Raw genomic sequence first — 23,870 nt, 5'->3', positions numbered from 1 at the left:
CAGAGATGGGCTGCTGGGGCCTCAGCTAGTTTGGGGGTCCTGTATGGGCCCCTTAGGGATGGATATGAGAAGAATAAGGGAGCCCGAGCATGGGCCCCAGCCCCTAAGATGTGTCCCTTTTCCCAGAAGCAGTAGTTTAGGAGCAGGGTGAGCAGGGCCGGTACTTGACTCACGTGTGGTCTTCCCTGGCCCTTGCCCTGTTATCCGTAGGTCTGCAGCGCCATCCCTACCTGCTCCCTCCCCCAGCAGCCATCAGCTGCCGCCAGCACCTATAACATATGGGCTCTACCTGGACCAGCGTGGCCAGATCTGGAGCCTGGGGGGGCTCCTTAGATTGGGGTGGCACTTCCATACCCCTGCCCCTCAGAATGACCACAGGCAGTCCTGCAAAGAGCCACTAGCCTGAGTGTGGCCAGTGGCTGGGGAGGTCAGCAGGTCAGATTCAGGTTCCTTGGCACCTTTCTGGAAAGCCCTTGGCAAGAGAGTCTCACATCCACCCAGGAGCCCGCCTCAGCCAAATGGTCCTCCACGATCTCCCTCAAACTCGAATGGGGCCCAGGAGGGGGTGGTGCCATACAGGCACTTACCACCTCCATGGCCCCAGGTTCTCCTGGGCTTCTCTGGACTGGAGCCACACAGCTGCCAATTCGACCTCGAGTCCTGCCTAGCCAGCCTGAGTTTCTTTTTGTCAACCTCAGACCAGCCATTGCCTCTTGTGTAGAAGTATGTGGGTGGACCTGGAGGGGCAGGCCCCAGGCCCTTCTCAGGCTGGGCTGGGGTACCAGCTGCGGGGCCCCCTGGGTCCTGGGATGCCCAGTTGCTAGGGAGCTTGTGGCATGGAACTGCCAGGGGAGGCTGGTACAGGGGTAATTTGGAAAGACCCAATTGGTGGAATAGAGGGAGGGATGGAGGGGAGAAGGCAGAGATAGAGGAAGGTCTAACCAAATCTTCACAGCAGGCACGGAGCTCTGGCTGCACCTCAGAAGGGGACAGGTGGCAGAGCAGGGGAGCACTGGGCTCTAGGCCAAAGCCTAGTGGGTGGAAAGCAGGAGGGGAGGCTGGCAGCTGGCACCGGGCCTGCTATCCCTCCCATTCCCATGCCTGTGGCAGACGTCACTAATCGGGATTACACTGCCCTCTCCCACTGAGCCCAGGGCAAACCTCAGACCCTCTGCACAGCCTCCACCAGCCATTCCTGATTGATCAGGCATCTTACAATCCAGCTGGTCTCGAATTATGAGGGCTGATTTGTGGGTGGTGTGTGGGTGGGTGTCAGTCTGTGGGAAGACCTCTTCCTGCCTGAGCCTGGAAGGAGCACTAGAAATGTGCTGTGGTCGGTGAAGGGACAGGAAACCATGTCACAGAAATGATGTCCTGGAATTCTTTAGCCTGGAGATAACGGAGCTCAGGGGCAGACAGTGTGTGGCCTTAACACTTAAGAAGGAGAGAGCAAGTGGTATGCCTTGGACGGAACCACAGAAAAATGGAAGTCTCTTCTGTGTATTGAGCTGATGCTGAAGTCAGCAGTCCAAAGGCAGAATGCTGTCTTGAGAGGTAGTAAGGTCCCCATCCCTGGAGGTGTACAAGAGGAGGGTGGAGATGTCTTGGCCAGGATCTTAAAGAAGATATCCAAGCCATGGTTCTGGGTGGGGAAAAGACCAGATGAACTTAGGGGCTCCTAGCCTTGGAACCCAGGAGTTGGTGGAAAACAGGGAAGGGGATGGTCTCGTGAGGAGATGGGCAATATGGAAAAGAGACCCTGGTGTGTGTACATGTGTGTTCCTGGGGGCTTAGAAGTGTGGGGAGGAAGGAGGGGAGCCAGGGGCGACAGTCCAAAATCAGCTTAGCTGTGCAACAGGGAAGAGCTATCCCAGCCAGCCTGCCCTGTCTTTTCTGGGGAAACCATGATGCTGAGGCCAGGGAGGGGCATGAGCAGCAGGTTTGCTGGACTGACAGAGCCCCAGAGGGAGTGGCGGGCAGCCTGGAGACCCAGTTCTTATTTGGAATGTCACACATGTGCTGTGTGACTGACTGACACTCTGGGCCTCCCAGATTTGGTCCACCAGCCAGGCCATTCTGGGGTCTGGGGTCTGCAGCCCACTCTTAGCAGGAGCCAGGACAACTCCATCAACTGGAGGACCAGGGATTGCAAGGGAGGTGCGAGTTCTAGGACATGGTGACTGAGTCTCCTTGGGGTCCTGGGCCCTGGGGACCTCTCTCCAAGATTTGTTCCTGCCTCCTTGTTGCATAAATCCTCACTTTCTTGGCACCAGGTCCTGAGGCTGCCAGAGTCCAGCAGGGCCAAGGAGGGGACCTAGGACTGGTGTTCCTTTGGTCTCTAGTGCAGACTGTCCTGGGTGCAGAGAGCCCATGGCTCCCACCCTGGAATCCAGGCGGGGTACATCATCAGTCCATATTTTTGTCATTTTGTTTTGATAAAAAAATAGTTATTTTCCCCTGCCCCTTCTTCTGGTCACTCATGATGGTCTCACCTCCTCCCCCGGGACCAAGGGGGCAGGGGTGCAGGGGAGGGGAGGGCATTGGTGCTGGGCAGTGGTGGGCAGGGTGTCTTCAGGCTTCAGGTCACGCCCTCTACTGGATGCCCCGGAAGAGGCACATGGCAAAGATCATGGCGAAAAGCTGCACAGAAAGTAGGAGTGGCTAGTTAGGCTGGGCCCCCAGACCCCATGGGCCACCCACCCTGAGGAGAAGGGCATGTCTGCCCTGTGGCAGGAAGGGACTGGCCCATGGAAGTCTGACCCAGGCCCCATGTATGCCTTGCTTCTGGGGAGCCACAGAAGTGGGACCTTCACTTACTTCAATGGCCAGCACCCCTATGGCAAGGGCTCCGGCCAGGTAGACGTAGGTTTCGAAGGCGTTGAGGATCACTGTGTAACAGCCCTGAGGAAAGGACCAGAGGTGAAGCCACAGCCCGAGGAACAGTCTGAGGTCAGGGGTCAGGAACCAGTGTCGGGACATGGGTGTGAAGCCGGGGAATTGGCATGTGGCCCCAAAGCCCAGGCAGCGCTGTTGGCATTGAGCAAGGCTTCCATCCCCAGAGGACCACCCTCCCTCCCTCTGCGCCCCTCTAAGCGCATCCTGCCTGGTGGAAAGTGTCCGAGTGCAGAGCTGTGTGTGTGTGTGGCGGGGGGAGTTACCCTCTATGTCTCCGGGGCCATTCCAAGACGTCCTTCACACACACCCTCAAGGAGACAGAGCAGTAAATCCTTCTTGGGCATGAAGTTGACTTGGACATGCCTCACCCAGGGTACCTTGTCCAGCAGAGAGGACATCCCTGTGGCCTTCCTCTGCTTTGGGCGGTGCACCTGGGGCCTTAACTGCTCCTCTCCTCTCCATCTGGCCCTGGTACCCAAGACCCTTTGGCTCCCTGGACTGAACCAAGCTGACCGGGCTGTCCAGTGGAGGCCCCAGATCCTGAGACCCCTCGAGGGAGCAGGGAGGGCAGGGGGAAAGGGCAGGATGTTGCCGCCAACACTTCGCGAGCGTCCACCTGTCAGGAACTTTGCTGGAGCCTCGTGGGCTTGCTCTCATTGAGTCCTTGTCACAGCCCCTTGGGGAAGAGGGCTGCCCCTGAATTTGATGTGTGAGGAAGGGAGGGTGGGAGCAGCTGACAACTGGCTCAAGGTCACATACGGGGAGGAAGGAAAGCAGGGTTTATACTGAGAGGAGCCCAAGATCCTGCTGCTCTCTCCTCTGTCTGAAGGGAAGGGAGCTGCGTGTCAGGAAGGCTCGGTTCTCGCTCATCTAGGTCAGGGCCCTGGCTCAGGGCTCGAGCTGGTGTCTGCACCCCTGAATATTACCTCTTCCTCGGCCTCCAGGTGGCTTCACCCCACTCAGCGAGACACTGCAGGGTGCCATTTCTCCCCGCCTCAGCCCCACCAGACTGCTGGTCCCCCAACCATGCTGTGGTCACCAGCATCTGTGATCCCTCTCTGCAGGGAGGGGATGTGCACCCCCAAACCTGTCCACAGTTGCCCCTCCAACCTAATCTGACAAAAAGCAGTGAGGTCAGAGGTGCCATCACAAAGAATGCCCGGGTTTATCTCCAGCATGGACCTTCCCCTGAGCTCCAGCACCATGTGCCCAGCTGGGATGACCCAGAGGCTCCTCCACAGAACTTGGCTCTTGGGGCCTTGTGTAGCCTTTGACATGACGTGGGCAGGTGCAGGGGATGGTGATGCTGAGTTTGTGAGACAAAGCTGAGGCTGGAAGGAGACTCACCAGCTGGCCAGTGTCAGGCCTCAACTCAACTGTCCCCTCCCCGGGGACTCCAAGAGGCCTGCCCTGAGCCCTCCACACGGTCCCTTCTAGCCCGCCATCTGGTTTTACTTCCTTCAGAGTAATTGTTGCCATGTGAAATGATCACTTCTGGTTTGTCTGCTGCTTGTTTATCATCTGCTTCCTCTAAACCGTGAGCCCCACGGGAGCAGGGGCCTTGTCTCCTGTCCCTTGAGGGGTCCCTTGCATCTGGAACCCTCCCATGAACTTCACATTAATGGCCTAATCCAGTGAGAGCCATGGGGCATGGCTGTCTACCCTCATTCTTCCCCTCCCTCTGGTCTCACATACACTGAGGGGTGGGGGGCTGGCCATTGTGGGACCTAGTGTCACACAGGAAGGGAAAGGGATTCTTCCCTGAACCTTGCTCCCTTGGAGCCAGGGGGTGCCCCCACATGGCAAGTGTGAGCTTCCCCCAAAATAGAATACATGACCGAGGAGGGGCCCCCACTGTGATTCTAGTTCTGGCTCCCAACCTACATTATAAGAAGCTCAAGGAGTGCTCTGCCTGGAACACTGGAAAACTCCTACTCACCCTTTAACCCCGGCAAAATGCTCACCCCTCTGGCCTGTGCTATCCCTGAGCCCTGCCCAACCTTCCCCCTTCCCCCACTTTGGTTGGGTCTCAGGAACTTGGCTGGAGCCTCATTAGCCTTCATGCAGTCCCGTATCGCGTCAACAGTCCCACGGGATCCTGGAGTGCCTTCAGACCCTCTGGGACAACACTGCCACCCACCCAGCTCTGGCCACCACTTCCCCCTGCCTGGGGAGCAGGGCCTGTACCTGCTTGTTCAGAAACAGGTCCCTTCCCAGGAGGCAGTCCTCCCTGCTCAGCAGGACCCCGTCCCGAGTCTGGGGCTCTCTCCGGCAGCAGGCCTCGGGCACCTCGTCACTATCCAAAGTCAGGAGTCGAAAAACTGATGCAAACTTGAAGTCTTCAGGCCCGTTGACCCCGCAGCAACCAAACTAGGAGGAGAGCAGAGGGAAGGGTCTGGTGGGTGGGAGCTGGCCCTGTGGAGCAGAGCTAGACAGCCCCTCTAAAGGCCACAGTGAGGAAGCGTGATGGGACGGACTTGAGACCCGGTGGGGGCTGGCTTCACCCACTCCACCTGTGGGACCTGGGAAAGATACTCCACTGCTCTGAGCTTCCAGTGTCCTCATCTGTAAAATGGGGGTGGTGGTAATAGTTCCTACCTCACCAGGCGCTTAGCACTCACTAAACAGTTGCTATGATTACTATCATTGACGACAATGACAATTGCTTGAGGATTTCAGTCAGAGATGGCAAACGGGTTTTATTCGGAGTGTGGTCCGTGATCCAGGGGCAATGGTGGCCGGGAATGCTGCGTGGGTGTGGTTCCGAGGCAGGCCTGGGTCTGGGGGGCAGTGCCCTGGTCGGTTACTAGCACGTGAGCAGAGGGGTCTCTGGAGGCCAGACATTTGCAACGCTGGGCATCATGGCTCTGAAAGCTCACAGCATCCCCGGGGGTGTGGGGGGTGTCACTCACTGTGATCATGACGGAGTTCCAGGTGGCAGAGAAGACGTCAGTGTCGTTGTTGCCCTGATAGTGCTTGGTGAGCTCCTTGGTGAAGAATTCACGGGTGAGCTGGAGGCAGAGGGAGAAGGTGGCTCAAACCCCCACCTGGTGGCTTGTTGCTGCCCCTGCCCCTCCGTGGCCTCTCTACCTGTCAGCTTGGGGGGAAGGGAGGGAAGGCCTCAGGGCCCTGGTGCCTGGCTCCTGGCATTCTCCTAAGCTGGGGGGGGGGTGTCCCTTAATCCCACCTCAAGGCCTGTGGCCTCTCCCATCGTGGGATCACTCACATGAAAAGTCTGCACACTCCCTTTGGCAACCCTGAGGCCAGGGACACTGGGAACCTCACTCTGTCCTGCAGCTCTTCTCAAAGGGAGGCTAACAGAGTGGGGGGCTCACCCTCATGCCACCCCCTCCGCCCTGAGCTGTTCCTCAGACAGAGCTAAGCGGATGCCCTGGGTCCCAGGCCCTGAAGAGACCACGGTATGGAGCAGGTAGTCTTTGCACATCTAGTTTCCAGAGAGGTCCTTGGAAGCTACTACTTCCCCCAAAATACTCTCCAGAGGTCCAACCCGTCTCCTGCTGCTGCTTTGAGAGGGTGGAGCCCTGGGTAGTGCGCAGCAGAAGGACACCCTGTAGGCACCATTCTGCCTGCAGGCTCCTGCCTCCTCCCCTCTGGGTGACAGCTCACCTGCTCACCACCCAGAGCCAGCTTGGGTGTCCAGCCCTCTCCCCCTCCTCCCCTCCTCTCTTTGTTTCCAGGCCACCTTTGGTTGGCGCCTGGCTCTTGTAGACTCAGGAGGGAGCTAGTCCCCAGGTGATTGGAGCCCCTGGAATAAGATGGCCTGTGGGGCAAGTGGAGCGATCGATACTGGCCAGGGCCTCAGCTGACAGGGCTCTGCCCACTCTCCTGCCCATCACACATTCCCAGGCCCAGGGGACAGCTCCCTGATATTGCTGTGCTGTCGCCTGGCAAGGTGTGGATGGAAGGTTCCAGAGTCAGGTGTGTGACTGCACTAGATGTTTTGGAAGAGCGAGGCCCTTAAGGGCCCCCCCACGCTAACCTTGTGGGAAACCCCTCATCAGGAAGAGAGAGGCTGGCTGGGTCAGTTTGGGCTGAAAGTGGTGGGTGAGAGGATGCTGACTGTGCGTCCCTCTGAGGATGGGACAGTCTGGCCATGATGGCCCCTGATCCCTCGCTGGCAGCAGGGAGCCAGAGTGCGCGGGGCCTGGTACGTACATTTTCCCTGAAGATAAAGGCCAGGATGGCCGCGGAGAGCTCTGCCAAGAAGATGATCAGGATGAACAGGAAGAACTGCGAAGAGAAGGGCAGGCTCGTGAGTCCCGAGGGCGGGTGGCCAGGGGACCCCGCTCCCCAAAGCTCCCTTCCTAGGGGACCCCGCTCCCCAAAGCTCCCTTCCACCTGTTACAATGGACACAATATGCGAATTCTGTAAAACAAGGAACTGCACTGCCCCAAACCAGACGTTTTTCATAGTAAACATACCGACATTTCAGCTTTAGAGTCAACACGGTTGTATTGCAAATACGGAGAAAGGAAACAGACACGCCTTCCTCGCCAACGGCCCCCTTAGCAGAGGCCCTCTGAGCACCGTTCAGTCTGAACAACCGTAACTGGCAGGCCTGGGAGGCGATGCTGTGTCCCAGCTGAGGGAATCCTGGCTTCCCCTGCCCACCCACCCCAGGGCCACCTCTCCCTGCCGCAGCCTCTCACCCCGCGGGAGGTGGTATCGATCTCCAGCTGCAGTAAGGGAGCAGGATTGAGGGAGGTGGTGTGTCTATTAAAAGTGAAAACTCAGGGGCCGGGAGTCTGAAATCTACAGGACCCGCTCTGCTCCACTCACTGCATTTCCTGATGCTCCCCAAGCCAACCAGGAGGCCTGTCCTCTCCGGGCCCCTCTGTCGGGAAGGCCACTCCCTTCCTCACCCATCGGTCCCTTGTTTTCCAGACCAGGTTTAGCCCCAGCTGCTCTCCTGCTGAGAAGCCTTTCCTGGCCCCCCAGCATCCCAGTGCCCCATAGAGGTGTCCTCATCTTAGCTGCTGTGTCCCACTGGATCCCTAACTTAAGATAAAAGCTGTGGCTCAGCATGCTCTCCCCATTCCCCGGCAGCACAGCCACCGGCTCATGGCTGTCAGATGAACGAATGAAGCCAGGAGTGGCTGACTCGCCGTCACGACCTTTCTGTCCACTACGTCTAGGCCCTGGTCGTCATGGGCACTGTTTTGGGCTGAGAGCTGTTAGCAGAAGAAAGAAGAAATGGCTGTTTCCTTCATTACCTAGCACTGCTGGTGCCTGTGACAATCCCAGAGTTGTGACCCCACCTGCGACCACCAGCAGAGGACTGAATCCCCAGTGCACAGAGATAGGTTCTTAAACACCAACCCAGCCGCCTCGGCCAGCTGCCCCGAGACCTGCTCTCTTGGGTCACAGTCCCCAGAGCCACCAGGCCACACTGGATGTGCCCAGGCTAGAAGGAAGCAAAGGGTCCTGGGCTTAGTGTCAGGTCACCTTTGCCCGCCTTGCCTTGTTTCGTGTGACTTGGGACATTCAAACCCCTTCCAGCCCGTTTCCTCGTCAATAAAGTGAGGGTGGAACACACGTCCAGGGTCATGTGGGAGCAATGAAGTAATGGAAGTGAAGTGTCCGTGTGTCCTAAGAGAGGCTGAGACAAGTTTGTTGTGGAGGCTCCTACAGGAGCAGGAGCCAGAGGCCAGCTCAAGTGCAGGCTGCTCCATGAGCCCCCAGCGCCGGCTCCAGGGATGCTCGGTGCTGCTTTCTTCAGACACTCCCATGGGCCCTTGTCACTGTCTTTGGTGTCTTTCTCCTGGATCGTGTTTCTTCGGCTCAGAGGAAGTTTTCTGTCACCTTATCTCCATCCTGGGAAGGCCCCAGTCATGTTCCCCCCCTGACTTTTCAGCCTGAAGAGCGGCTGCCCCCTCAAGGTCCTGAGGTTCCTCCAAATTGCTTGGGCTACACACCACCTTTGGGGAGACCCTGGGGATGGATTCCAAAATGACCTGCTCAGGACATAGCCATGAAAACATCTCCTAGACCTGTCAGTTTTGTTTTCTTTCTTTTGAATGTCCAAACTCAAGAAGAACCCCTGGCTTCAACGGATGAGCCAGCACAAAGCGTGCATCTGTCACTCATCCCAAATTTTCATCTTTGGCCACAGGAGTCTTGCCAGGTCTAAGCTGCCAAAAGCACGGCTCTGGCCTCAAAGAGGCTGCTTCAGCATTGAGCCCAGTGTTGTCCCACGTCCCTCTTCCCCAATTCTACTTTCACAGTGGAGGAAAGCAGTGGGGAAAGGAATGACTGCTCCCAAGGTGGGCAGCTCAAGAATTCAGAGCAAACCATTTATCTTAAATAAAGCTCCTTCCCAAGCACCACGCCACCTCGCCTCTCTGCTGAGGAGTGTGGTTCAGGACTGGCCTGTCAGCAACTCTGCTGAGCCCGGGGGGTTGTTCCGATGGGTCAGCCTTGCTGGGGTCGGCTGTGCGGGCTGACGTTGGGCTGAGCTTGGGGTTGGGCAGAGTTCCCAACCACAGGGGCCTGTGACAGAGGGCCTCCTGTGCCCCTGGCCGCAGCACCTGCGGTCCACTCCAACATCCCCACGGCCCCTCCCCACACAGCGGTTGGCCCTCGGGCTGAGCGATGTGTTCTCCACTTCTGTGGCCTCTTCTCCCGACAGTGATGGAGGCTCCTGGCAGGGCTCCTGGCACTTCCATTTGGCTGGTGATGGATGGTCATCCGGTTGGTTCACACAGTCTCCACAGGAGCCCCTCCCTGCCCTGTGCCGTCTTGGTGGAGTTGCTGGCAGTCCTCAGGCTGGCAAAGAGTGGCCTCAGAAACAGTCTCCTTCCTCAGTGGTGTGATTCAGCTGGCTCTCGCTATCGATCGTCATGGCTTAGACAGTTATAAACTATGGATGAGCCCGAGCCCGAGCCCCAGCCTCACGCACTCCTGGTGCCCATCACTCTGGAAGCATGTGTGCTGTCCAGGATGACTCAGCACAGCTTCAGCGAGACGATGCAGGTGGAGCCCTGTGTACAAGGCTGATGCAATGTAAAAGCTGCTCAGGTATGGTGGCTCTGGACCAAGAGGAAGCATAGCCTTCCTGAAGACAAGTGCTGGCACGGGTGATCTCCGGAAAAATAATGACAGCGCCCGTCTACTGAGCATTTTTACCTGGGCACTGGGGATCTCATATGGATCATTTCACTGAACCCTTTCGGCAGCCTGGAGAAGCCACTGCTGTTATCATCAACTTCCCCATTTTACTGATGGGGGAATTGGGATCCTGAGAGGGGTGGCAGGACATAGCAGGCAGGCGGTACACATGGGATAGACATGGGAACTCTGATTCCAGAACACAGCCCCTTGACACCAAGTTATCCTGGAACCCATAAGAACCTCAGGTCTTAAGACTTTGCAGTGGCCTGCAGGGTCCCTTGTGGACCAACACTAGTCCCTTTAGTTCCCCATTTATCAAGTGTTTACATGTGCCAGGAACAAAGCAAAACAAGATATGGGAAGGAGGTATTATTTTTATTTTGTGTAGAAGGAACCGGAGTTTCAGAGAGGTTAAGTAACCAGCCCCAGGTCACACAACCAGGAAGTGGCAGAGCAGGGATCAGAGCCACGCTGTTACCACATCTCTGACACAGCCTTCTCTCTGTCCCTTCATTCCAGGGCTGTTTATTGAGCACCTATTCTGTGCCAGGCACTGGGCTAGTTACTGGCAAAAAATGCACACAAGACAGATAGAGTCCCATCCTTATGGAGTTTACATTCAGCCAAGTTTCATAATTCAAGAAACGAAATTCATGAGATGAAATTAAAGAATGAACCTGGTAAGTCACTGACAGGGAAGTGGGCCTCCCCAGAGGAAGGGGGCCTGCAGACCTGCCTGCCATTGCTCTCACCTAGAGCAGGGGTTCCCCAAGCATAGGGCCCATGGGGTGACCTGAGTATGTGTCACCTGAAGGAAAATGCAGGGCTGTGGTGCCAACATCATAACAATTCCACTTCTGCCAGCTCACTTTCTCCAGCCTGAAATTATTTCCTCCTGTTTAACAGAGTTACCACTGGTCATTTGGAGGGGATCCCCCTGGGCTCAGCCACAGGGCTTGTCCAGATACTTCCTGGGGCTCCCCCTAATCGGGGCCTTTCCCAGGGTTTGTTCACCTTGGGTTCATCTAACCTCAATCCATCTGCGCATGGACACATTTGCCAGTAATTCCTGAGCATCAGATTGACAACACTTTGCATAGGATGGGAAAATTAACAAAGGGGTGGAAACTGCTATTTTGCCTACTGGTGAGCATTTCCAGACTCTTCTAACCCATCTGCCTACAGGCATGTCTGCTTTCAGTTCTCATTTCTAATAAATATTTACCAAATTTACGTACTTCATGTGCCATTCAGCTCATTTATCTCTTTTAAACATATCTCTTTTTGCTGTTCTCTTTTCCAATTTAGCATGCCTTTGTTACAAAATGTTTTTAAAAATTTGAGTCAAATAAATGGGCCAAAAAAAATTCCTTGAACTACTCAGAGATAAGCAGCCAGGAGAAAGGGATGCCACAAAGTGTCAATTACAGGCTGAAATTGACCTATTTTGTGTGAAAATGCTGTAAAACTGACCAACAGGGGTGTTTGAAAAATGGATCTTTAGAAAAATGGATCATTAGGTGATGTGGTCATTGTGCTCACTGTCCCTGGGCTAAGGGTTGTCAGGACCCCGTGGGTTCTATCCTCAGACCAGGGGGAGGGAGTGTTCAGCTAACTCCCATCCTCAGGTCCCCCTTTTCTGTAGGCCTTTGAGTCTGGGTTCCAGAGGAGGCTAAAGTGCTCCTTCTTGGCCCCTCTCAAGACAAGTCTTCCCTCCCTCCCAGCAGGCCGAGGGAGCAGTCTCAGACTTCCCTAAGGACCCCAGCATCTACCAGGGGTGAGACATGGTGTCCCTCTTCAGCTGCGTCCCCTGCACAGCCAGGCCCAGGTTAGAAGAGGAAGTCCTTATTTTTTAGGTCATGAGTCTTTTTTAAAACCTTCCAGAAGCTGTGGTTTCTCTCCCCAGAGCATGCATGTGCACACAATACACACATATACATACACAACACACATGTGCAAGCACACGCACATAGGCCCTGATATAATATTTTACACATAATTTCAGGTGAATTTTGAACCACTTGAGTCTATGCCAGGGTAGGAGACCCTCGACCAGCCCTGGTCTGAGAGACAAGAGACCTGGGTCCAAAGGTCCCCTGCCTTTGACCTGCACAGTGACCTCAAGTTTCTGTGTGCTGGGCATCAGAAAGGGGAGGGGAGAAGAGGGGATGGGAGGGGGAAGAGAGGAGAAGGGAGCATTCAAGAGAGGGGTGAGGAAAGGCAGCAGGAATAGAAACGAAGAGAAGGGCAGAGACAGAGAGATAGAGAGACAGAGGCAGAGAAAGAGCGAACAAAGAAAGGGGGCAGGGGAGAGATGAGACTGAGAGAGACAAAAGGGGGGGAAAGTAGCAAAAGAGAGGGGTGGGAAGGGGTTACTTTGAGGTTTGGTGGGTTGAACCCGGCCGGGCCAGGACTTAATTCTCTCTCGGGGTCTTAGGGTGAACCTCATCCTGGGTCTTGGTCTCCTAAGCACTGAGAAGAGGGATGTCCTTGTGTAGCTGGCAGGCTCAGAGGGAGCCACTTAGCTCGCCACCTCCCCAGCCCAGAGCCCCAGCCTGGCTTCCCATCTTGACTTCAGAGATGAGCCCATTAACAATGGATGAGCCCTGGGGGCCGAGGTGTGGGGGGACTGGAGGGGTGGTTCAGTGTGTCCTGGGACCCATACCCAGCTCCCTTTAAAGTCCTCTGGGGCTACCCAAGCCCAGATTTTCCCTGCACCGTCTGACACTGCAGAGAACTTCCACCAGGGGGCACCCTCAGGCTTCTTTGTTTCTCTGCCGATGAAAAGTTTGCCGTGTGTATGTGGCTGAAGGCCAAAGGGACCCAAGGTTCCAGTGTCACACATTTCACAGCTGATTTCACTTTCTTTCTGCGACGTGGGACATCTCACTGTGTCACGAGTAGGGGTCGTACAGTGTGTCCTAATCTGAGGAGGAGGCACTGTGCCAGATCTCTGCCTCCCAGAGCGCTGGATGCTGGCTCATGGTCAGGAGCAGACAGAAGACTTGCAATGAAATCCTCCCGATGACCAGCCAGAGCCTCCTATTGCTTTACTCCCACCCGCTCACTCACCCATACACACACACACACACACACACACACACACCTCTAAGCAGGGCTGCTTTTAAATTAACCTATAGCAGGGGAAGAAGAGCCATCTTCCAAGGCCAGGAAGGTAAGTGGAAGCCCAGAGGACCGCAGCTTATGGGATACAACAGACCAGAGAAACAGAACATCTACCCTTGGTCTCCTTTGGCTCCCACCTACAGCTGAGCTGGTCGGCTCCTTGCTTAATAAGCAGACACTGAGGCTCGGCGAGGTTAAGAAACTAGACAAGAGTCATATCATTAGTTAGGGGACAGAGCAGGGCGCACAGTCAAACTAGGTCTGCCTGCTGCCCAGCCCATCCTTATGGGCTCAACACCTCCCCGTCCATGAGTGAGGGGAGAGCCACTCTTGGCCCCTGGTGCACCTTCAGCACCTAGTAAACTATGTGGCCCATAGTAGCCATACAAGAACTATTTAATGAATAAAAAACCTTCAGAGATCATATGTCTATTTTAGAACTAGAAAGGCGAATGATTTATCCAACAGCAATCTTCTCTCTTTTACCAGGGAAGGAATAAAATATTTGAGTTCTTAAAAGCAAGCAAGTAGGTAAGCACCGAGGTCAGTGTTCTCAGTTGGCCATGCCACAGAGAAGCCTGGCTGTTCAGACCTGGAGGCCAAGGCCACTCCCCACCTGGGGGCAGCTTGCCCACAGGGCAGGCGGGCCTGGCGCAGGGAGCCGACTCCAGAAGTTGGGGCTGCGCGTACAAATGGGCAAGGCTGGGGCCCTCCCACCCAGGAGCACAGCCCACCCGGCTCAGACGCAGGGTGAGCGCCCTGCAGCGGGCAGGGGCCTCCACGTCCCGCCGCGCCTGGGACACCCGTGGGGGGGGGCGGCAGTACTCACGAACAGCAGCAGACACTTGTTCTCCCGGACGGCCCCGCAGCAGCCCAGGAAGCCGAGCAGGAAAAGGAGGCCCCCCATGGCCAGGAGGATGTAGGCGCCCGTGATGAGCAAGGGGTTGGCAGCCACGATCTCGCGGAAGCCCGTGGGGTCCACCATCACCCAGATGCCGATGCCCAGGAGACAGGCCCCACCCAGCTGCTCGCAGGTCCATGGGTGGGGGGGAGAAACAGGCAGAAACGGAGGTTAGACATCAGATACTCCATACACATTCCGCAGCCAGGTCCCGGGCGGAGGCAGTGAGCCCTGGCGAGCCGGGCAGGACCTCCATCTGCTGCGGGAGCCCGTGTCCCAGCACCGCTTGTCGCTGCTTCGAGTCTTCCTACTACTGTGTGTGACCTTAAGAGCAGCACGCATCATCTAACCCAGTCTCTGCCCCAGGTCCCACCTCGGCCTGCTGAGAACCATGTCATGTGGAGTTTATTTGCCATTTTAAAATTTTCCTTAAATGTCAGAGCTGCAGGATGGTGAAGTCATCTTGGATTCCACACTGAGCCCCAGAGGGGGCCGACGACTTGCTGAAAGTCACACAGCAATTTCGAGGCAGAACCCTGGCCTCCCTGACTCCAGCCCCAAGGACACTCACCAAACTCCAAGAACATTGACACCTGCACTGTGCCTGCATCCTGCCAGGGACAGGAAAATGCAGGCAAAATCCACCCTCTCTGTTCCCAACGGGAGCTCTCAGTGAGGTTGGGCTCCCCACTCCCAAATGTGCACCTCAAAAGCCTTCGTGTGTATGTCTTCACCTGCATGGCCCATCTCTCCATGCCTTACTCATCTTTGGAGAGAGGCATCATAGACCAGAGAAAGAGCTGTGGTACTACTTAGCTGTGTGACCTTGGGTAAGTGGCTTAACCTCTCTGAACTTCAGCTTCCTCCTGGTTAAAAAAAGATACCAATTCCCACCTCTCAAGGTGGCCCTGAGGAAGAAAGGGCAGAATGGATGTGAATGTTCTTAGCAGGTCTCAATAAATATCCATTCTATTTGTCCTGGGCACAGATGAGTATTGGAAGCAGATCAGTTGCAGAAGAGCCAGTTTGGCATCGTTGGCTTTTGAAGGCTGTAAAGTGTTTGAAATCCCTGTGTGGTGAGAGGACCTGAGGAATGACAGATGGTGGCTAAGAGCAAACTGCTGAGCTCTGGCTTGGCTAAGAGGGGTCTGAAAGCTGCAGGGAAGAGCTGCACAGTTTGGGGTAAGAGATGATATTTTAGGTACAACTGGAGCAGGGGTAGGGTGGAGAGACTGGAGGGATCTGGCAGTGGGAGAGAGAAAGGGGAAACCAACAGCGACAGTCAATGACAGAGGCTACAATTTTGCCCTCTGTCACTGGTCTCCTGACCAGACTCCAGTACAACCTGTGTCCCTCCTCATGACTGGTGGAGGTTTGGGGTTTGATAACTGCGTGCTGAGGTCTGTTGCAAAGAGGGCTTGAGTACAGACTGAGCTGCCCGGGTGAACCAGCACCACCACTGGGACTTACCTGAGGTCACCCAGCTTGGAAGTTGGGTCTAGAATTCAAGTCTGTCAGGCTCCCTGTTCTTCAGAATTATGGGGGAGGGGAGGGAATCCAAGACAGTTGCTGGATCATCCTGGGTCTGTGCAAAATGTCTCTCCTAGGACAGTGGGCTCTTTGGAGTGGGGCGGGCACTGCTGGGGACCTCCCATCAGGAAATCCTGGCTGGGCAGGTAGATCTGCTTCTTACGTCAGCCCACTGTGACTATTTCTAAGCAGCAGTCAGGTCTGCCCACTCAGTATTGGCTAGGGAGACCCTAGGCATGTTCCAGGAATACTTACAAATATGAAGAAATTGAAAACAAACATCAGATACTTCATGCAGCTCAGACAGTCGCCTTCCATGATGCTCCACCTACAAAACAGCAAGGGTCCTCAGTCCTCCCACTGGGGGACCCCACCCAGAAAAAACCCTGCTCCCCAATCTCCCACATGGGGTGGGGGTCCCAGAGGCCAGCCTGCCCTTGTAGTGGGAGGGGGAAGAGGGAAGCTGATAACACTTCCTCCCCCAAGGAAGGCACTTTGTCCTGTGGGGCCAGAGTTAGAAGTGAGAACTTGGGGGCCAGCATGCCTGAGGTTCAAGCTCATGTCTACCATTGCTGTGTGGCCTTGGGCAAATTAATCTACATCTCTGAATCTTGCCCTCTCCAACTTGAAAATGGAAGTTAAAAACAGAAGCTTCCTCCCAAGCACTGCTGAGGATGAATTGAAATAATGCAGTAACATGCTTAGCGTGACACCCAGCACGTGGCTAGGACTCAATGATGCTACGTGACGATATTACTTGACTGCTAAGGTGAATCTTCCATTTGGAAGATCAGCAACTGAGGCTCAGAGCCTTGAGAGACTTACCAAGGTCATTGGTCAGGATAAGAACCCAGGCCTGAGAAGCTTCCACCACCGTACACTCCCTCCAGCCTGAAGGACTGCCCATCGAGGAGGGGTGTTGCAGGGAAAATAGGCGAGGGCACCTAGGTGGGGGGCCCAAGCCCTGCTCCTGGGGCCAGACCCTCCCCATGCCCTGACTACCTCCAACATGCCACCTCCAGCATTCCACCTCCTCCAGGAGCCCTCCCTGTCCCTACCTGAAAACATGCCCATGGTAGTGAGTCACCGAATACAATTTTATTCAGCCAGTATCTACTGTACATCAACTGGAAGCCAGGCCCTGGGGCCTGAAGCCAGTGAGATGCAGCCCTTCCCCGTCCCCAGTAGAAGCAGAAAGCATCTGCTACCACAAGTCAGACCTCAAGGTGCACAAGACATGTTCATATTCACTACTGTGTTTTTACCCTTTCTTCATAACAGCCCTGGAGAGAAGATGGGTGGGACCAGGAGCACCTATCCTTGCCTGTGTTCCAGCCCCATCGTCCTGGTGGTCACTGGGAGGGCTGAGATTCAGTGGGAACCTAGGGGCATGGCTGGCCTGCTGTCTGGCCAGCATCTCTTCTGATTGGCCCATGCTAGTGCCTACCAGGTGTTAAACATCCTCCCCAAGCCCAGGCTCTTCCTCTGTCAGGCTCAGGCTTGGATGGGGCTTTGGAGGATGGAAGGTTGGCCCCTGTGAGATGCTGAGAAGTCTACAGGAGGCCAGGCTCTAGAGTCCCTCCCCTCTGCCCACCCAGGCAAAGCTGCTCTCCAGGGTAGGATCCAGTTTTCAGTGGGCTCTAGCAATTTAGCAATTAAGGGGCATAATAAATATGGCAGCTCATAAATGGGCTACCTGTATTTATTATGTCCCACATTCACTACAGATTACATTGAATGGGCGGCTTGTGGAGTGCTGGACTCCCAGACAAATGCAATAAAAGGACACGTCTACTGGGAAGAGCCTCCAACAACCTTGAAAGTGAGGCAGATAGAAAAAACAGATTATGTGAGCTAGAAGGTGGATGGAGATCTGGGGACCTGGGTTCCAGCTCCAGGCAGAAAGAGGGCTTTGTGCCTGACAGTGGATCATCTCAGATCTGGCAGGCTTAGCTGGTGGCCTGGGGTCAGTTCCCAAACTGCATGCAACTGAGTTTCCTTGTCTTTAAAATTAGTAAAAATAGTGCCTTCCTGATAATGCATGGGAAGTGCCCAGCACAGGGCTTGGCACATAATAGCTAATAACAGCAACAGCTGATAACAGCTGGCAGACTTTGAGTTCTTACTCTGTGTGAAGAAACATGCACAATCTCCTTCTTTATAAAGCTCCAGGATACAGGTAATATCATCTCCATTTTTCAGGTGAGAGGATTGAGGCTCTGAGAGGTGGAATCACTTATCTGAGATCACACAGCATGGGAGTGCCTAAGCTAGGATTTGAACCCAGGTCTGTCTTAATCTGGAGCCACAACTCTTAATCACCATTTTCAGTAAATGCTAATTCCTTCCTCATTCATCTGTCCTCCAAAATTCAGGCCTGTCTCCACACCTCCTATGCCAATTTATTTCCCACTGTCCAGGGGAAACAGCCCTCTGGGCCATTCATTATCTATTGCCAGGCTGGTCAAAAGACCCAGGCCTGCCTGCCCCACTCCCACAAGGGGCTTCTAATCATGGGGACACACCTCTACAGCCAACTGGCCAAACAAGAGTGACAGACACATGGAATCTCTAATCCCTACCTGGGCCTGGCTCTCAGCTCCACCCACCCACAGAGCCTTTTGGAATTAGCATCACCACACAGTCCCCTAATTTACCTCTAAGGAGAGTGGGAACATGCCCTCACTATTGGCCAGGCAAGTGTCTTGGGTTTTAGAGCAAGTAAACCACCCCAGGGTGGGGGACCCTGTTTCTCAGGTTCTTCAGAAGCTCTGGCCACCAGGTATGTATGACTATGCACTATAAAAACTAAGGAGGAATGTTAACGTACACTTAACAAATGACTTTGAAAAGGCAGAGCTGTTTGGTAGATAAAATCCTTTAAGTCTTGGGGCTCAGAGGGACGAAAGGCAGGAGTCAGCATCACAGGTGAATGTGACTGTGTGAATTCAACTCCCCACGTGCACCTGGAACACGTGCAGGAGAGCAGTTTAGGTGCTGCGCTCAGAGGCTTCTGCCCTGGAGCCCTGGACCTGCTGCTGTGGATCTCACGTGTCAAAGCTCCTGTGTCCCGCACCTGGCCAAGTGAGGGTTCCGGGCTTACAGATGGGTGTCCCCCCCACCTCCAGATGCAACCAATTGTTGCTCATATAACAAAGGCAGGTGTTTGACAGCTTTAAGGGGATTTAAGGGAGGCTTTTATTTGACACTGCTGCTTGTATAAGTGTTGATTTCTTGTATAACTTATGTCATCAGTATTTCAATAAAAGAAGTTCTTGGTCATAAAAAGTCAGGGCAGCACTGATCTGGCCCAACACTGTTACTTTGGAAATGAGAAAACTGAGGCTGAGGAAGGGAAAGGGTTTGGCCAAGTTGCAAAACCAATTAGCGAGGGATCTGAAACTGGAGCCCTGTTTCCTGAAGCCCAGGCCAGTGCCCGTGGACACACTACAGACTTGTTTCACTTATTTTCTCTGGTAGCACCCATCTTCCTCTGTTAGAATGTATGCTTCACAAAGGCATGGACTGTTCTGTTTACTGCCACGGTCCTAGTATCTAGAGCAGCACATGCACATGGTAGGTCCCCAATGAATATGTCTGAATGAATGAATGAATGAATGGTGGGAAAAGAAAATAGAAATAGAGGACAATAGAGTCAGCAAATCAGAGAAACAGACAAAGACAAATTAGAAAGAGACAAAGATGGAGAAAGGCAGGGAAAGAGAGCGAGCGAGAAGTGATATAGGAAGAGACAAAGAGTTGAGGGCGAGAGGCAACAGGGTCAGGGGGTGGGGCAGAGGGACACAGAGCGAGGGGGAGGCAATTGCTGACTTGTCACCTGGGCAGTTCTTTAGGTGTCAGCAGGACGATGTCTCCTGGCCCGAGGGGCTGCTGTGTATTTCTTTTATTGGCCCAGCTTGTCCTGTAAGAGAAAATATTCAATTACTATAGGAAGTCATTAAGGAGCAGTCACGTTCAAGAAGCTGTTTATGAAAACCTGCCCCCCGGACACACACTCAGGGCAAGTGCCTCGCTAATCTGGGCCCATTAGGGCTAATGAAAAGCCCTCAGCACCTGGGCCCCTCCAGCTGAGGAGGCCTGCATGGGACGCCCACCTTCTGCCCAGATGGCAGCTCTAGGTGCCCTTGCTGGGGCCATGTGGGGAACCACATCTTCAAAGGACCTGCAGTTTCTCGCATGGCTTCATCTAAGCTACCACGCTGCATGTGGCTGAGGAGCTGAGAAGAGACAAGGGGCATGGGTGGTCCATCCACCTGGATACCACATAGATGCCATCTGGGCATCTGCAGTGATGCCCCAGCAGAGAATGCCAGCAGGGCCCTATTCATCAAACACCCTCCCCAGGAACCTATCTCCCAAGAGAGAGAAATCTGCTGTTGAAAAGGTTTCCTTAGCTTTGCATAAGGATTTGCCAGAAGGATCCTTTTAGAGCAGGGGTGGGGAACTTTTTTTCTGCCAAGGGCCATTTGAATATTTATAACATAATTTGTGGGCCATACAAAATTATCAACTTAAAAATTAGCTATGAACAAAGCTCCTAGATTTATTGAATTTCGAGTCCTGCCTGCGGTTGCCTTGGCAGGGCCAGAGCAAATGATTTCGTGGGCTGTATACGGCCTGTGGGCCAGATGTTCCCCAGCCCTGGTTTAGAGAGTCAGCTCCCAGCAGTGGAAATGAAGGTTTGGTTTCGGCAGTCAAACGGGCCCAGGTGGAAAGTCCTGTTCTACCACACTCTTGGGGAAGTCCACAGCCAGGTCCCGCCCAAACACTAGGCCAGAGGACAAGTTCCAGGGAAAATCTGAGGCCTGGGGGAGCTTGGGCTGCGGTGAGCATCCCCATGGGAAGGACCGGGAGGATTCCTGGATCTCAGGTGCCAGTTCAGATTCCTTCTTCCCATTCATGCCCATCCATGCTCTCTCCATCCCCGCTGCTTCTGCAGGGTCTGGGCAGCACCTGCCTGGGCCAGCTCCCTGATGAGACCTTTAGAAAGTCACTGAGTTGCTGGGTTCTCCTCTGAAAACTGTGATTCTCAGTTTTGAAGCCAAAGGTGGTTGTAGAAACTCATGATATGAAACATAAAATGAAATGCTATAATATGAAAACACGTGGAAACCTGTAAAGCACAGTGGCCCTGGGCAGCTATTACCAGCATCTTCAGCAGTTGGAAATAAGTGGATGCTCGAACCACATCCACCAGTTACCAATGGAGGTGCACGTGGGAGAGAACCACGGGCATGTATCTTGCTCAGGATGGGTAGAAACATCTTTTCCCAAAAGGGCCCTGAATGCAAATTAATTTTTATAGTTTTGTGATAACTGAACCTAATGATAACTAATAGTATTGAGCGTTTACCATGTAGCAGACTATGCTAAGCATTTCTCCTGCATTCTCTTATTTAATCCTCACCTAGGAAGTGGGTGCATTATCTCATTTCACAGATGAGGAAACTGAGGCTCAGAGAATGCAATTAACTGGCCTGACTTTATTCACATGGTTAGGAAGACATGGCCATGATTCAGGCCCAAGTTTGCTGGACTCCAAACCAGAGCTCCGACAAAACACCAGTCTGTGGGTGTGGTACCAGAGAGAAGACACCAGAAAGAGCTCTGCCCTGAATGAGGCAAAAAGGCAGAGTCCCAGGGAGCTGGCTAACATTCTCCCTGTGCCAGCTAGAGGCCTCTGGGGGATGACCTGATCCTGCCATCCCTTGACAGATGGGAGCCCTGAGGCCCAGAGAGGGCAGAGACGGGGCGAGGTCACACAGCGCCTCAGGGTTCTCCTCTGTAGGCCCCTGCCAGGGCCAGACAGCTTTATTAATCTTGCCCCTCCCACTGTCCCAGATGGTGCCTCAATCCCATCTGCACAGAGTGGGCCTGGGAGGGGTTCTCTGATTAAGAAGAACAGCTCAGTTCATAAATCACTCCTTTTACTTTCACTGCTCCCAGCCCCTGGGCATGCTTTCTGGAGAGAGAAAGGGCATGAGCCATGGAGAAGCCCCCATCAGAGGAAGCAAATGTAGGTCTGGGCTGCTGGAGTGAGAAATGTCCTGTACACACCCCTGCCAGGTGAGGGCGCTGTGGTGCAGGAGCAGCCTCACAATAACCTGAGTTCCAACCAGCAGAGATTCTGCCCTGACAAGCTGAGAGACCTGGGCCCCCTCCTCAGCTCTTGAGCCTATGTTTCCTCATCTGTGCCATGGGGCTTCTCAATCTAACTCCCAGGGTCATTGAGAAGCGAAGGAGATGTTGGTGAAAGTACTTTAGCGGCTGCACATCCAGTTCCTTCGCTCCAGTGTGCACCAGACACCTACTAGTGCCAGCCTCGGGCTCGCTCCAAGGCATGGAGACCCAGGACTCACTCAAGTCTAGTGAGAAGCAATAACCTGGTACTTTGAGAGGAGTATTAACAGCCACATCAACCTAGTGCTCTGGCTATACCCAGCAGCAGAGAGAAACAAGCCCTGGGGGGGAACCTAGAAGCTGGGAGGCCCACGTGTGGGGACGACAGGGCAGGACTGATATCCACTAGGCCCCAATGACAGTGCACTGTGCCATGGGCAGTTACCTGTAACTATCCTAGCTGGTCCTCCAAAAAGCTCTGCAAAATAGATATTATCATCGTTCCCTTTACAGAAGAGGAAACTAAGTCTCCAAAGGCTAGAAAGGTCTCAGAACCAGAACTGACACCCGGGCTTGCCTGACTCTAAGACCCACGCTCTCCATCAGGATGGGGGAGGATGCTGCTCAGAATAACAATGATTCTTGCCATCAGGTTCCAAGCTGAACGGGGAGGGCTTATTTGTTCTCTGGCTGTGCCTGCTGGGCCTCATCCCGGAGACAGACAGACGGTCTGATAAACAAGCGATTGGCCCTAAATCCTGGCGTGCCTGGCAGTGGCACGAACACGGGGAACATGGACACAGCTGAGCGAGGGATAAAATCTAATTAGGCTCCTGGGGGCAGCGGCTTGAGGGTTAATGGTACCAGGCAACCTGCCTTGGATGCAATGGGATCCTAAATGACAGCCTCCCTTGTCCCCAGACTCACTGAATCATGACTGTCCAAGGGGCAGAGGGCATCCACAGCATCTGGGAAGGACATGTCTCTGGTCTGAGTTGAGCCAGTACTTGGGCGCTCAGTCCCTGCCACAAACGCTTTCCTCTGTCCCGCCCAGAACTCCCATGGGATGTTCCCATCAGAGAATCTTCAAAGAAGAAAGCACCTTAGTGAAGGGTAACTCCAATGCCCTCTTTTCACACTGGGGAGGCCCAGAGAGTGGAAGGGTCTTGCCCAAAGTCACACAGCAGGGCTGGAGCCAGGAGCTCCTGATTTTAAGCCTGCTGCTTTCCCACCACTCAAGTCAGCCACCTAAGGCTGACACCTTACTTAATCTTGACTTCTGGAAGCACTTTACATATATTACCTCACTGAATCATCCCAGCTGCCCCAGGAGATGGGCACTCCTGCTTTACAAGTGAGGAAACTGAGGTTCAGAGATACAAAATCACTGTCCCAGAGTAACACAGTAGGTTGGAGGAATTGCTGGGACAAAGCAGGATTCCTCATCCTTCTGCCCGGGCTGTCCTCTCGAGGTGTGGCCTCAGGGACTTGGGCCTGCTGACCCCTACAGTGACCGAAATCCAGGGTTCTCATCCCCCCATGGACCTGGACTGGACTCAAACCCCAGAAAGAGCCCATCCCAGACACAGGCAATAAGTCTGTGTTCCTGCCTTTGAACTGAGACAGCCCTACTGCAAAGGCCTCTGGGAATGAAGGTTTTGCATCCTCTTGCAGACTTTTACTTGCCATGGTCCTGGCGCTGAAGGCAAGGCAACGTAGGCAATTTGAACTTGGGCATAAGCAAAAACAGTGGAGGCCACTCTATGTGTCAGGAACAGGATTTGGCCTCAGAACAAGAGTCCAAGTCCAGTGTGGTGCCCACCAGCGAAGGGTAGCTGAAGCAGGATGAGGGAAAGCGGAGGAAGGACAGCCTCCCGACCCTACGGCTGACCATGCCCTGTCCTTCGCCCCTGCTGAGCCCTCCAAGAAAGCTTCCCTGGCTACCCACCTGGTGATCTGGAGAAAGGCAGGTGTAAGAAGGACACAAGCAGACATTGCAAGAAAACAATGGGCTCCCAGGGCCCAGAGAGGACAGGTGCAGTTGGACATACTTGGGAAATCCTTCTGGATTGCTGTGGGGACACTCGGGTTCTGGGTGATGGCATGGGCATCAAGGGGATGGGAAGGGAGGCCAACTCAGCCTCC

General features: G+C 54.3%; 1 protein-coding gene across 3 annotated transcripts in view; it reads right to left on the bottom strand.

Moving 5' to 3' along the window:
- Positions 1 to 1,254: 1,254 nt before the first annotated feature.
- Positions 1,255 to 23,870, bottom strand: part of TSPAN18 (tetraspanin 18) — a 148,091-nt gene continuing 125,475 nt past the window's right edge. For all 3 annotated transcript variants that reach the window (XM_081155151.1, XM_081155150.1, XM_081155152.1), the window contains 8 exons: positions 19,423 to 19,506; positions 15,840 to 15,912; positions 13,983 to 14,177; positions 7,072 to 7,146; positions 5,808 to 5,906; positions 5,083 to 5,265; positions 2,818 to 2,901; positions 1,255 to 2,640 (listed from right to left, as the gene is read on the bottom strand). In XM_081155151.1, coding sequence (XP_081011277.1) covers positions 2,593 to 2,640; positions 2,818 to 2,901; positions 5,083 to 5,265; positions 5,808 to 5,906; positions 7,072 to 7,146; positions 13,983 to 14,177; positions 15,840 to 15,902 — 747 coding nt within the window. In that variant the 5' untranslated portion in view covers positions 15,903 to 15,912; positions 19,423 to 19,506 and the 3' untranslated portion in view covers positions 1,255 to 2,592. The remainder of the gene's footprint in view (positions 2,641 to 2,817; positions 2,902 to 5,082; positions 5,266 to 5,807; positions 5,907 to 7,071; positions 7,147 to 13,982; positions 14,178 to 15,839; positions 15,913 to 19,422; positions 19,507 to 23,870) is intronic.

This window comes from Miniopterus schreibersii, assembly GCF_964146895.1.
Source record: "Miniopterus schreibersii genome assembly, chromosome: 12".
Classification (NCBI taxonomy): Eukaryota; Metazoa; Chordata; class Mammalia; order Chiroptera; family Miniopteridae; genus Miniopterus; species Miniopterus schreibersii.
The sequence above is the reverse complement of the archived record's forward strand: the minus strand, read 5'-3'. Positions and strand labels throughout refer to the sequence as shown.